Below are 14,033 nucleotides of genomic sequence, written 5' to 3' on the forward strand. Positions count from 1 at the left end.
TCTTGTTGCACTTTTTATCATTTCAATCAACTTTATAAAGCTCAATTATGCTCAACATTAGATACGGATAGGAACAGAGCCCTGATATCCTGAAAGCCTTAGTTTGAAATAAACTGGAATTATCCTTTAATAGATACAGTAGGTCTGTCGGGCTGTTACGTCTCAGCTCAGCCACATTGCAACCAAATTTAGATGATCAAGTCCAAACAGTTAAATGATCGCTGTGGACGATGGTTAGTCCTGTTCCAAGAGTGTAGGAACCTACAGGTGATCCTACAAACAGTCTGTGATTACTGAAGCTGTTAGAGAGAAGCACAATAATGATTTTGTTTATGATTCTCCTAAGGCAGAATCTGACCGCTCACCAGCAGCTCGCACATACTGCAGGCTTTACTCTCACAAAGGGTTTGAGCCGTTCAATGCATTGTTTTGTGTGTGTTGCTGCTGCATTATAGAAAACAAGCATTCTCATCCCTGCTTTTAGAAATGCAGTGAAAAGCATTTGCCTTAGCGGTACACACCTGCATCGAGTAGTTCGCTCCGACTTTCACCAGGTTCTTGACGAGCTCAGCAGTATGCTGAAAGTGGATGTTGGCTGGAAGTAAAGAAACGAAACATGTCAGCAAGATTCAGCCCCGAATCCTAACTGGGGAAAAAAAAACGAAGAGACAATCAGATTGTGGCGGGATGGAAAACACCTCAACAAATTCGACATGCATGATTCATTGGCGAATGTTTTCCTCTGGAAATCCCAGCATCCATTTAGATAACCCACTTTTCCTTTTATCTTTTGATTAGAAACCATTTGCCTCATTACCTTCCAGGATTGCATGCTTCTTTGTGCTCAGCACTGATGCACCACAGATACAGTATTTTCATTCTGTCACAATTTATTTTCTCTTACCATCTGCCGTGCCGTGCACCAGCATCAGTGTCTGCTCCCTAAGAGCCTGAACGTTCTGCAGCACACTGGAAAACTGCGAGGAAATCAGAAATGGTGGGGAGATAATAGGTTGATAGATATGCTAACTGGTGTTGAGGAAAGCAATAAAAAACATGAAAAGTACGATGAAATGAAAGACGCTGTGGTAAATTACATTATATCCAGATTACATGCACACACACACACACAGACTCTGTCATTCAATCCAATTAGAGATTTTTCAAGTGATAAATTATCTCCCATTGACTTTATTCTCTTTGCTTGGAATGAGAGCATTTGTACAAATTGTGAGAAAGAAGATGTAAAGTGTAGTCTGCAGACAGGAAGCTGAAGTACTGTGAAAGCAGTTATTATTACTTGTTGGGGACAGATTTGTTGTTGGGTTGTTTACGGTGTGCTTGCAAACACCTTGAAAACACCTCTGATAGCTCAACGTCTTGTCTGTGCGGGAGGCCTGAGAGTGCCAGGCAACCCTTTTAGCAGCGGCTCATAAAAAAACCTTCCGGCATGTGATCTGACACACCGGCGCACGCAGTTACCAAAGAGAGAGATGACTGACAAAATCCTCCGGAGCATGAAAAAACACAAGGAAAGGCAAAGCGCCGCTGCCTCTCGCTTTGATAGCAGCGTTCAGTGACTGTGGGAGCTTAACTGTAGGTGTGTCGGCGATGTTACCGCGAGTCGCTTTCAAAGATCAACGGCAAACAAGTGAAGGGGAGAGGCGGTAAACACGCACCTGATATCTGCTGTCATCCCGTAATGGCATGCCAAGGTATCTCTCAGAGAACGCTGATGCTGTGCAAATGAGAAGTGATAAATTGTTAACAGAGCCGCTGGAGCACAGTGCTTCAGCTGCAGCTAAATACCTAAACAAAGTGGAGCTCCTGTCAGCCGGAGCCCAAATGGTACGCTGTCAGTGAGGAGGAAATGACACCTTGTGCAGCTGAGAGAGTCCTGTTTGTCACCTTAAAAGGGACGGTATTATTGAACCTGGGCCAGATACTTACATGTTTTGGTGTGTAAATGATTCATATTTTAAAGTTTTGGAAATCTCAACAGGCAGCCACGACACAACTGCAGTGTAATCCTTTGGTCAACTGTCCACGTTTGGTGACATTTTGGAAATGATTTATACAGAGAGAGACCTTTTTATTGAATAATGAGATCCTAAAAACACAAGTCTCATTCAAGGAGAAGTCTTGCTTTGAAATCTCGTGAGAAGTGAGTTGTTGCAGTGGTCAAAGTTGGAGAGTTTGAGGTTTACCTAGATCAGAGGTTCCCAAACTCTTCAGACCATGTACCACTTTATTCCAAGCCACATTTCCCAAGTGCCACCAACTGCAAATACCAACAAAATGAATGAAAGAGCCACCTCACTTCTAAAAGCTATAGCTAGCACGGGAATGTCTTTTTACTTTTTTGCTAGAAGTGGCGCTGCCCCAAATGCCAGTTGCCCCAAATGATTACACAGCAGCCACCTCGCAGCTGCCAGCTGAGATGATCTACTGGACTGATTCCAAACATTTTGGTGAGGTATGAATCACTGACACTCTGAAACATGTAACTATAGGGCCCAGGTTTACAAATACCTGAATTCCCTCGTAACAGCGCTCTAAAGGATGCTCTTTACTTTGGTCTATAGATACGGTGATGTAAGCAGGTAAACAGTCTTTGAAGGCAGCGGCTAAACAACAACAAAACTCCATATTGAGGTATACTTACTGCCTTTACACAAATATGGCATCAGTTTTTATACACAAGTGGTTCAAAGGCAAATATGAATAGAAAAATCTCTGTGATGCGGTGTGTATGTATGGAGGGTCTTTATACTCACCATAAAGTTTCCAGTCCGTCACTGGTGACATTGCACATGCACATTTGAAGAGGCTGTCAGTGGACTTGAGCATCATTAATGTTAGATACGCTCCATAACCCTGAACAGACAGAAACATAAACATCCATGCAAATCAATAGTTGAGTCGTTGAAGCTCACATTCAATCATATAAGTTATTCATTAATAATGTTATAGTTTTCTAACATTTTACAGTTTATAAAAACTAAAAACTTCAGCTCAAGATGTGGAATAATTTCAGTGATTTAATCAAACAAGTATTTTATATTTTTTTAAAACTTAAATCAATTCACACACTGAACATGGATTTTGCTCAGCAGCAGCTTGTAATATGCATATATGGCAAAAACAGACTGTGGACTGAATTTATTTGACGTCTTAATCATAGACGAGAACGTGGGCTCACCTTTCCAAACACTGCTATCCGTGTCCGATCAATATATGAAAATGTCATCATGTATCTGGAGAAGAAAACACACATGAGCAGCGGTTTCAAACACATTCACATCATCTGAAAATCAAAAGAGCAGAATGTTAAAGGTTACATTTCTTATATTTGCCGTATATAATTATGTTTCATTAATGTCATTTCTCTGTGTCGGTTTTTATATTTGCACTTGAAGCGGAGAGGTCGAGCCACAAATCTTTTATTATGAATTATGGAGAATCAGTGGAGAGCTGCTTGTGTGCCAAACATCTGTTCAAATAGACTGATAGCACAGATTGTAGTGTTGAGGCTATAACATTTGATCATACCAGTAATGTTTGCTGATAAATGTTAATTAATGAGCAAATGTAGTTTCACGAGATGAATTTGTTTTCAGATTAAGGTCGCTCTCTGACTTCACACTGTGAGCTGGAGGTGAGCAGCAGCAGTTCGTTGAACCGGGCGAGGGCACAAATATTAACCATTTCCTAGTTTCTTATTAGCATGCAGATTAGTAACATATTGCCTCTTTATTATTTTTTTATTGTGAAAAACCCAACAGGATTTTTTTCTCTTGTTATTTTTGTGTGAAATCGACTAAACAATTTTTTTTTTATGATTTTTTTTTCTTTCGTATATATATCTATATATTTATATTTCATTCTGCAGAATAAGGCCTTATTAAGTGCTATAATGACTAAAAAAAGAGCCAGTTTGCCACTAATATTCATGCTACCTAACAACTAGTTCATGATTAACATGTGGATCCTCCTATTCTGTGCTACCAAAAAGGTCTCAGCGCTAAAAGTGAAAAATAAAACTCATCAAATGACTCACTTCTACTTACAGCAGGTGTTTGAATGACCTTTGAGAGCAGCTCTCAAGTGATCATGTGATTAACACATCCACATCCATCCAATCACACCCATCTGCCCCTAACCTCGTGTGTGAAAATCTCTGAAACCTTGTAGGACCTTCACACTGAAGTCAGAGGGAAGCTACTCACAGAAGAGAATAACATTCATCTTTTTTAACTGCTATTTTAAAGTAAAAAAAAAAACATTAAACCAATTGTAAAAGAGCCATAAGTTGTCAAAACACGTGAACACATGGAACATCAGCTTCTCACTAAAATGCTTTTCCACGCTAAGGCTCAGACTCTTCAGGGCATTAACAGGATGTGGATGTCTCTTGGCTCTCAAAAAATATCAAAAGTTTATCCCCTCTTAAAGCACATGGTAATGACAAGGTGGTCGAAGCACCAGAGTGGATAAATGGTAAAACTAATCCACGCCATTAACAAATGATTTTAATGACATAAAATGAAACATGATAACAGAAAATTGGCTGAAGACTGGATGGAAATGAAAAGAAACCAAAGTGGAGCAGGAGAAACATTTTCCTGCTGGCAGATGAGCGACAGCAGAGCAGAGAAAACATATAATAATGGGAATCTAGTGCCACACTGACAAGTGCAGACAATGGAAGAGATTGCAAACAAAATCAATGCCAGTTTTATTCTTCTTGTATGCTCCTCCAGGGATAGATAAAAAAAAATAACTGTGAAACTATTAATCAAAAGTTTGCTTGGAGATAACAGCTAAGATGAAAGCAGCAGCTGCAACCTGTAAGTCATTAATCATACATATTGCCTCAGATAATATACTGTATGTTCACATGTCACATCTTTCAGGAGTTTTTGTCCTGATTTTGTTGATCTTTGGTCTTCTACTATGGACCTGTTGATCCACAGGTGTGCAGAAGTTTTACTCTGTCAATATATATTTCCCCAAATAGTGGCCTGGGCCTTTATTTAAGCCAACTGCAGAGTTTGACGTAAAATAAAGGCTCCGAAAGTACAAGATGGTTTAAAGTAGAATAAAAGTGAATTAGATTACATACTCCACTGCCGCAATCTGGTCCTGGACATCAACAGTTCCCAGTCTCTGGTGAACCTCGTGCAGGATCCTCTGACCCTGGAAGCCGCTGCCCCGGCCGTCCAGATGAGCCACGATGATGCTGTCTGAGCTGACCAGCACCGAGTCCCAGCTGAGGGAGAACTGGTCACTCACAGCCTGACCACCAGGGGCGCTGTCACTAAACACAGCACAAAACATGGCAAATAAGGAAAACTGAGAGGATCAATGATGATGAGGTTGGTTTATTAGAGGATTTGTTTTAATGTGAAGAGTTACTCAAGTAAATCTTAAAGGAAGAGGCTGTTCTATGTTAAATTCCATTAAAGACACTATCTTTCAATAATTTCGGACCTCTCCATGTCGGAGAAGATCTGCATTATGTGCACATACAGTATTTCTCACTGAGCTTACATTTCTTCCTTCAATACAGTCTTTCTCTAACTCTTTGTGTGTGTGTTTGTTGTGTATGTGAGAAGAGAAGGGACGGAGGGAAATGGCTTGTAGATGGATCCTTCAAGTTGAAAAACTAGGTCTTTTTGCTTTATTAGACAGAAGAGACAGGAGACACGGGAGCAAAGCCAAAGAAGCATTCACTAGTGAAACAAGGCCAAAGAACTGCAACCCGTGACTGCCAATATTTGTAGGGGGCTTCAGAGAAAAACAAGCCCAAAGTTGCTTATAATAAGCAGACTTGGCAACCCTGGTCGTTATGGATCCCACTGCTTTTCTTGCTAAGACCCGCCCTGCTCTGTCTCTGATTGGCTTTCCCTGATATTCCTGCAGCTCTCATTCCTCATGCCTATAACTAACCATGGCCGACGGCGTATCGTGGAGCCTCTCAATAGTTTCCAGAAGTTAGCTGCAAATACTAGAAGTGCAATAGACTTTCAGCAGAAGAGCTTTTATGCATTCACTGACTGCTAACTACCAAAAACTGTTGTTCTGTCTCTTCACGGCAAAAACTTCCTGGAGCTATCAGAGGTCTACGTGCATCATGTGACGATCAGCATTTTGAACTTCGACCCAACCAACGTAGCCCACCAATGGGAGGCATAGTAGGGCGGGTCTTAGCAAAGTTTAGCAGCGGGATCTGCAATAAAGTGGGATTGAGTCAAAATAGACTGCAGTGTGTGTGTTCATGGTAATGAGGTAACATGTCAGCCAGTGCACCAGTGTGGTTATACATTCATGGCTCGTGTTCATGATGACATAAATAAAGAATATCACCCGCTTTTAACCGTGTTACTGTGGAATGTAAAACTGTATTTCTTTCAGTTTGTATTCATTTATTTATTTTTGTCACCGGTGCCACAAAGGTAGCTTGTGATTGACATTAACATGGCCGGAGTTAGTCTGTATGCAAATGTCGCCACTGTCAGGGTGTTCAAACATTAAATATGCAAACACCTTCTGTTCTGTATGGCTGCTCACATGAAAGCGTCCAACAAAGATTTTATGCGATTCTGTATAAAATGTGATGTCAGAACAAAAAAAATTGAATTCATCACGCACTGTGCATTCCTGATGTATTCTGCAGTATGATACATACATCACCAACAGTAGTCCATAGTGACGGGAGTCAGAGAAGTCTGGTGGGTAGGTGATCTTCAGAGGTAAATCTGTCGGAAAAGAAAAAGGACAATATATTGTAGCAGGAATTCATCCGTGATTCACAGTAACAGTACAGAGACCAATACTTTATTCTCACCAAAATGCTCCATCGAAACAGTTCTGAAGTCAGTCAGTTGGATCCTTTTGTACTTCAAGGCCGCTTTCAGCAAAGAGTTGTTCTCAAGGATGTAGTAATCTGCAAGGATGATGGGAATGTGTTTAAAGGATGAAAGAGTCCAAAAAATTGCTGCCAATGATCGAAGTGTCGCTGCATACAAATGACCCATTATAACACGAGGATTTGTCTTTGGAGCCGGTGCTATAATGAGACGAGACGGGCCGTGTGTGTGTGAGACGGATAAGATCTGAGCCTCATGGTTCATTTTGCGACATTGTTTGATTTTGTGGTCAATTTAAAGGGTTGGGAGAGCTGAATTCGTTCCTGGATTTCATCTCTTCGGGGTTTAACTTTTGCAAATAAAGGAGACGGTTCTAAATTAAAATATTGTAATATGAGATATTCAACCAGGGAGTGTGGTAAATCACATTTTTTAACAAAAGCTACACGAGTTTTCAGCTCAAACAGAGGGATTTGTGAAACACCTCACTGACTGGAGCTGGACACAGTTTGTGATTTGGGAGAGGAAAAACCAAATAATTTGCCTCTGACCTTAATTCGAACCATAACAATCTGTTAATTGCACTTTATATGTATATATATATTTATATATTTCTACCTGTACATAACTGAACAACACATATCCACACTGTAAATAATATAATATAAATATACTTAAATATATATTTATATATTTATAATAGTCCGGACTTCTGAACACTTTTTAACTCACTGTTCTTTGTTGTTCTTGTTCCTTCTAGTTGAATGTTGTTATGTTTGTTTATGTTCATGTCTATGTCTATGTACATTGTGTGCGAAGAAAAACCAAGTCAAATTCCTTGTTTGTGTTTCACATACTTGGCCAATAAAGCTGATTCTGATTCTGATTCTGATTCTGATTAAACCTGGACGAGCACAAAAAACATACAGTCAAAAGGTTCAATATCTAAAAGGCATTTTACACACACGGCAGCCTGCTCAGTCTGGCCTCAAAAAACAAGAGCCCCGCTATTTTCTCCACATTTAATAAACAATGACTCTCTGGTTTGGCCATTTTTCCATTCGAGCCATCTGAGAAGCAGCTAAATGAAATGGAATTCATCCAGCATTTCTAATGGAAAACCCAAAATCAATAGACGTCTCATTATGAAACCGCCAGGGGCCTTGAGTTCCCAGCTGTGGATGGAGGGCCTATCCAAATAACCCTGGGCAAATTGCTTGCTTTTCTGCAGCACAGCTGTTAACTTTTTTTCAGGAAAAAAAAAAAAACCTACTGATCGACATACAGGCATGGATAACAAGAAGGAGCATGTGAGTACGGTAGGTGTGTGCATACTGAGTGAATGCAACAGCATGTGTGTCTGTGGGAAACGGAGAAGAAATAAGTAGAAATGGAAGAAATCTTGATTTCTAAGAGCTCCTGTTGACCACAATCGAGTGAAAACGAGTTGAAGCTAATACAGTCTTTTCTTTTTACGCTGCTGGTTCCGACAGCAGGACAGTTTTAACTCATCAACCTCCATTCACGTTGTGCCTCGACTACGTTTCAATAGACTCAGACCTTGGCTTCAGCAACCCCATCAAGGCATTCACTAAATCATCCGTTTGTGCTCTAAAACAGATGGCAAGAATTAGACGTTTCATTTGAAAGAGAGAAACTCTGTCATAGCTCCATCTCCAGCAGGGTGGAGTACTGCAGCGCCCTGTTGTCTGGGCTGCCTGACAGAGTTAATTTTTAAATATGACAGAAAATAGAAGGAAATCACAATTTTCATCAAATAATTAAAGCTAAACGATGACAAAATGGACGAAATGAGCGAATTATAGCTTTAAAAAATCTTAATTTGAGGGATCAAACATGTGTACTCCTGATTGGTAATTGGTTATTGTCGTCTCCTGAACTAAAACTAACATTACCTATTCTTAGAAGATACAAAAAGTAATACATTTATCTATAATCACACAGAAAGTTGTACAAGGTAGCTCAGACAAACACTCCACAACTTATTTGAACTATGTGCATATTTTAGTCTTTGAGAAATGCTTATTTTTATGAGCAGAGTACAGCAACGTCTTGATAGTTTCATCTGCAACAGAAATACAGTATTTACCCACCGCCTACATCTGTGTTTATGCTCGTTGTGATGTTATTTCCTGGAGTAGCCTTCAAATGCTGAATGTGCTCACAACTACAAAACACACTTCACATCAACACTACAGAATACACTGTACACAAGACCTGTAAACACACTTTAATGTGGAAAATTGGTGCAGTTACCCCTTAATACTGCTATAACACTACTTTCAGTCTGCAGTCTTCCATGTTTACAGGCTATGACTACAGTCAAGCAGAGATTTGTGCATAATTAATAAAGATTTTCTTCCATCTAAGTCATACCCTGGACGTTAGCTAATGAAATATGACATTTTAGCTGTTTCTCTCCGGCTAAACTCAGACTGTGTGAGGAGGTAGCATTAGTGAACAAAAGAGCAGCGAGCTCAGGCAGCGAATGCAACATTTCAAATCAAAGCAGGTGACTGGCTACTACTACTTTAATTATTCTGCAGAGCAGAGTGACGTGAGCGCCGTGTGAACAAGTCTGGCATGAACAAGCGAACAGGACCTCTTCAGCTCACCTCACGACGGACGGGAACAACACCTGTAACCATGGTAACTGCACATATTAGAGACGGCAACAGCTGTAGCCTCAGAAGAGCTTAAAAAATTAATACAGCCCGGCAAGAACGAGGCAAGAAATGACCCGCGGCACGTTCGGACTGTTGCTGTCAGAGTTTCTAACAAGAACCAGGAGAAAAGAGCGCCGTTCTCTTATTCTGAAAATCTTCACACTGGCACCTGACACACTAAACCTGATTAAAGTTAAAGTGCCGCACACACAGACGAGACCGACGTTCTGAGTGTGATTAGTTTCCCCGAGTGGATTTTTTTTTTATCTGTTTACTTCTATTTTCTGACACTTGAAGTGATTGCATTGTGTTTGAAACACTCTTCTGATACATGATTTGCCTTCAGTGGAGTCTGTGTTTGAAAGGTGCTGTATATCGTGTGGTGTGCTGTAATATATCACCAGGCTCGAGGAGTGAAACTGAATACACAAGTACAAACACATACACTCATTATTAAGATTAAATAAACCTGTTGATATTTCTTTTCTCTAGTCTTTAAATGTAAAATGTAAACGTAACGGAAAGTAATCAAGTTACATTACCTTCATTTGACAGGTAATTAGCAAATTAACCGTCCCAAACCTGTATATTACTGTCATATTATTAAATTTTCCAGTAACAAGTAATGAAAGATTAAAGACTACAATTTCAAAATCAGTAATAATATAAAGATACCTGAAAAATCTACTGAAATGAAGCTTAGCGTTAGTTCATGCAGGACGGGAAAGTCAGACGCTGATCGAATCATCGTTACCAGTCGGTCTCACACCAATCACAGCTGTTCTCACAACAAGGCGGTCCATTTCAATATGGCTCCCTCCTCACTCATAACTGCTCCTACTCAAAAGCTGCCACACACTGCTGCTGCTGCTGCTGCTGCTGCTGCTGCTGCTGCTGGGAAGCTTTCCCCCACCACCTTTTCAGTCCTATCAGGGCTCAATGTTAAAAAACAGTATTATAAGAGTATAAATATTCTTTTCCTCATGGCTCAATCTTGAGCACCCTGGGGTTTTTTTTTCTGCATTGTGCTCCCTGTTTTGGCTCAGCATGCTGCTCGGTCAATTCAGGGAGCATCTTAACAGCGGAGCCGTCAGAGCCAAGAATAACTATATTCCTTTTGTTGCCATGAATGGTTAAACCTATGACCTATGCAAAGAAAGCCTAAAGACTAAACAGAGTCCTTACTTGAATTATTGAGGCTGTGTAGGATCACGGTCGGAGCTCCAGGACCTGAAAGGGAAATAAAACAACAACCTCTGAGCGTATTGTAGACATTACCCTCACTGAAGGACAACGCTTCGATGCATAGATACTGAAAGTCAATTGTAGATAGTATTTCTCTGTCTGACGGGTCAACTGCAGGCAGCCGACTTGTTTTCTCGTCACCTTCTTTTCTCTACCTGTCTCAATTAGGGGTGAAAGGGCGCTTACATTGCCTCTCTAATGGCCTCACAGTGTCAAATTAAGTCAGTTCTTTTCAATGTCCTTTTGCAAAATACTTAGTCAGAGGTTAATAGGATGGCAGGTTTGCTGAATGGCTCATCTGCGGCTGAATCGCTCCCTCGACAGCTGCAAAAAACACACTCCGCCTCAGCCACATTCCTCCTGCTCCACTTTCTTCGCACTAAAACACAAAGCACCCTTTTTCTTTATTTCCTCTCTTGCATTTACTGCTGGTGCTCTGTATCGGCGCTGACCTTTTCATTCCTTACAAACACTCGCTCTTGTCACGCAGAGGAATGGTTTCATTATGTGCATGTACCTGCTGGAAAACACTAAACCAATCAGAAGCCTTTCATGAGCAGAATTAAAAGGCTCGCGTTGCTCCTGATCAAATCAGGTGTCAGGACAGACTTGTCGGGGGCCGTGTGAACTTGGGCCTCTGCAGACAACAAGCTTCCTCCATTATTTTTATTGCTTTTGGGAAAAGGGAACGGTGTTATTGTCTAATAAATCAACGCGCCAAAGCCTGAACGCTCCTGAGCATGAAGCGCTCTCTCTCATCTGCTTAAAATAAATTGAAACCACAAACAATATAAACAGTTACGCTCTGTTAAATATGCTACTCTTTGGCCAATAACGCTACCTAAAGGTAATTATACCAAATAGTGTGGCTAATTATTTTTAATTTTATGCCTCTCATTTGGAACTGATGAGAGATGGATTTTAAAGTGGATAGTTGGAGGGTGACAGATTACAGTGGGAAACCCTGACATCTGCCAGATGAATACATTAGCAACATAAAACACAGAATAATCCCCCAAAATGTGAATCTGTTACCTGTTAACATTTACAGTTCTGCTGGATTCAGTCGAACAGAATATTTTATCTGAAGTTTTAATGCACTCCAGATGATCAAATTTGTCGATTATCTTTATGGATCTCACAAAGAAAAAAGCTTTTTTTTTTACTGCACACAAAAATTGATTTTCTGGGAAAATAAGTGAGTGCCTCTACTGTAAGTCAGCTTTAATCTACAGTGCACTGATGATATAATCATATTATCATCCAAAACAAGTTGGGAAAGATGACTGCTGTCACGACTTCTGCCAGCTCCCAGTATTCATCCTGTCGTCTGCTCCGTGTTCCCCGTCACACACCGGCCCTGCTGGCAGATGCAGCCACCCCCTCCCGCCCTGCTGTAACCTCTTTTCCCGTCATTCCCATCGACCGACCGTCTCCGCCCACCTGCTCACCTCTTCCCCATTTCCATCATTAGTCTTGCAGTGTGTACAGTTTAGTTTAAATGTGCCCGAGCCTTCCAGTATCTGTTCTGTCTGCCCGATCCACAGTCTGAAGTTTAAGTGCTCTGTCTGCCGACCTGGTTCTGACCTCTGCCTTTTGTTGATTTAAAGGAGACCTGTTATGCTCTTTCATGTTTTTCCTTTCCTTCAGTGTGTTATATGAAAGATCTTGAAAGTCGGCACCAACAGAAGCTCCTCTCTCCCGCAGAAAACACTGCCCCTCAAACGCCTCGTCAGTAGTCCCGCCCTTAATTCGGTGACTTTGTGACATCACACTACGTCACCATATCACACATCTGCATAGCATAAGGCTAACAGCTAGTTTGGCATGTAAGAATTGATTTAGCACAGTTGCTCTGTTGTTGTTAGTGTTGCTGGCTCTGGCGTGTGTGAGCTGACCAATGAGAGCAGACTGGGTATTCAGGAGGAGGGGCCTTAAAGAGACAGGAGCTAAAATAGAGTGTTTCAGGGGGAATACAGCGCTGCAGCACCGGACAGTATGTGTTTTTTTACTACTTTTCTAGTAGTAGTTAGTAGTAGCTGCATGCACATTTATATATTTTGTGTATGTGTCGTTTTTACCTATTTAGGTTTTGTTAGTTCTGTAAATACTTTCTCATGTCTCCCTTTTTCTCACCTGATAGAAGTTAACTTTATTTAATGCAATATCCTTTTAAGTGTGTTATTCTAAAGTACTGTTATTTCATTGTTTTGTCTTTGTAATGTATTATGTCTGCATGTAACATCTTTAAAAATAATTAAAAAAAACAATAGTTGCATGCAAATCCACCTGTCTGTGATGTGTCTGGGTAATATTTACTTTCAAACATCTGTTTTACTGATTGTCTGTCAGACAACTGAACAGGAAAGAAATGTGGTTACAGCTCATAATATTGTTTAACTGTGTTTGGATGAAATATGGAAGAAAATATGTTGTTGAATTTTTACTTTTAATTAATACTTTGCAGATCACAGACGTCACAGTAATTAGTGAAGCTTTGGAGTTCAAACCTGCTGTTTCTCTGTCTGAGCCGTTAGTTATACAAAAGCAAGAAAACAAAACGAGTCTGATCGAGGGATCGTTTTAAGATCTTCCTGTAAAAGTTTTTATTTTTTACTCTTACTCTTTTTTACTAGTTATCCAGTCGTACAGTGTGTGATGTGGGCAGACTTGCTAACCCCTCTCATTATATAAAACTGCATTAGACTTCGTTAGCTTGCAGGTCGTAGCAGTTAGCGGACAGATATCATCAGTCCCTGTGACTCACTCTGCTGAGGAAGGTGTTAACTGTATGGTTGATGGTCAGCTGCTTCATACCGCTGTGTTTCTAAGTCGTGCCCTCTACTGAACAGTCCATTTCACTTGGCGTTTCGCCTCATTATGAGAACTGAGGAGGCTGCTTGACTTGAATGTAAGAGCAGACGCAGGAAGAGTCTTAAATTAGGATGTTGGCTGGCCTACCTTTACAGTGGATGATGATGTGCTGGTTTGTGGGGCTGATGTCAGCGTCGAGGAACAGACAGTGAGCTTTATTTAGCTCGCACGTCAAACACCGTCGTGGGAACAGACCCACGGTTTTAACGCTGAGGAGAGGAGATGATAAATTAGGAAAAGTAAGACAAGGAGAACAAAAACTTTCTAAGCAAAAGAACATCATCCAGGGGAACGCTGGCGTTACTTTTTAGCTTCTAAAAAATCACCCAGAGATAAAAAATAAGTCCAACCACAA

At 40.6% G+C, this 14,033-nt stretch overlaps 1 protein-coding gene across 3 annotated transcripts in view; it reads right to left on the reverse strand.

Moving 5' to 3' along the window:
* LOC141002309 (inactive dipeptidyl peptidase 10-like) overlaps nucleotides 1-14,033 on the reverse strand; it is a 79,619-nt gene that overhangs the window by 408 nt on the left and 65,178 nt on the right. For all 3 annotated transcript variants that reach the window (XM_073473600.1, XM_073473599.1, XM_073473598.1), the window contains 10 exons: nucleotides 13,766-13,887; nucleotides 10,745-10,789; nucleotides 6,851-6,949; nucleotides 6,692-6,761; nucleotides 5,126-5,320; nucleotides 3,203-3,257; nucleotides 2,778-2,877; nucleotides 1,680-1,738; nucleotides 905-977; nucleotides 522-595 (listed from right to left, as the gene is read on the reverse strand). In XM_073473600.1, coding sequence (XP_073329701.1) covers nucleotides 522-595; nucleotides 905-977; nucleotides 1,680-1,738; nucleotides 2,778-2,877; nucleotides 3,203-3,257; nucleotides 5,126-5,320; nucleotides 6,692-6,761; nucleotides 6,851-6,949; nucleotides 10,745-10,789; nucleotides 13,766-13,887 — 892 coding nt within the window. The remainder of the gene's footprint in view (nucleotides 1-521; nucleotides 596-904; nucleotides 978-1,679; nucleotides 1,739-2,777; nucleotides 2,878-3,202; nucleotides 3,258-5,125; nucleotides 5,321-6,691; nucleotides 6,762-6,850; nucleotides 6,950-10,744; nucleotides 10,790-13,765; nucleotides 13,888-14,033) is intronic.

Source organism: Pagrus major, chromosome 9, assembly GCF_040436345.1.
Source record: "Pagrus major chromosome 9, Pma_NU_1.0".
NCBI classification, from domain to species: Eukaryota; Metazoa; Chordata; class Actinopteri; order Spariformes; family Sparidae; genus Pagrus; species Pagrus major.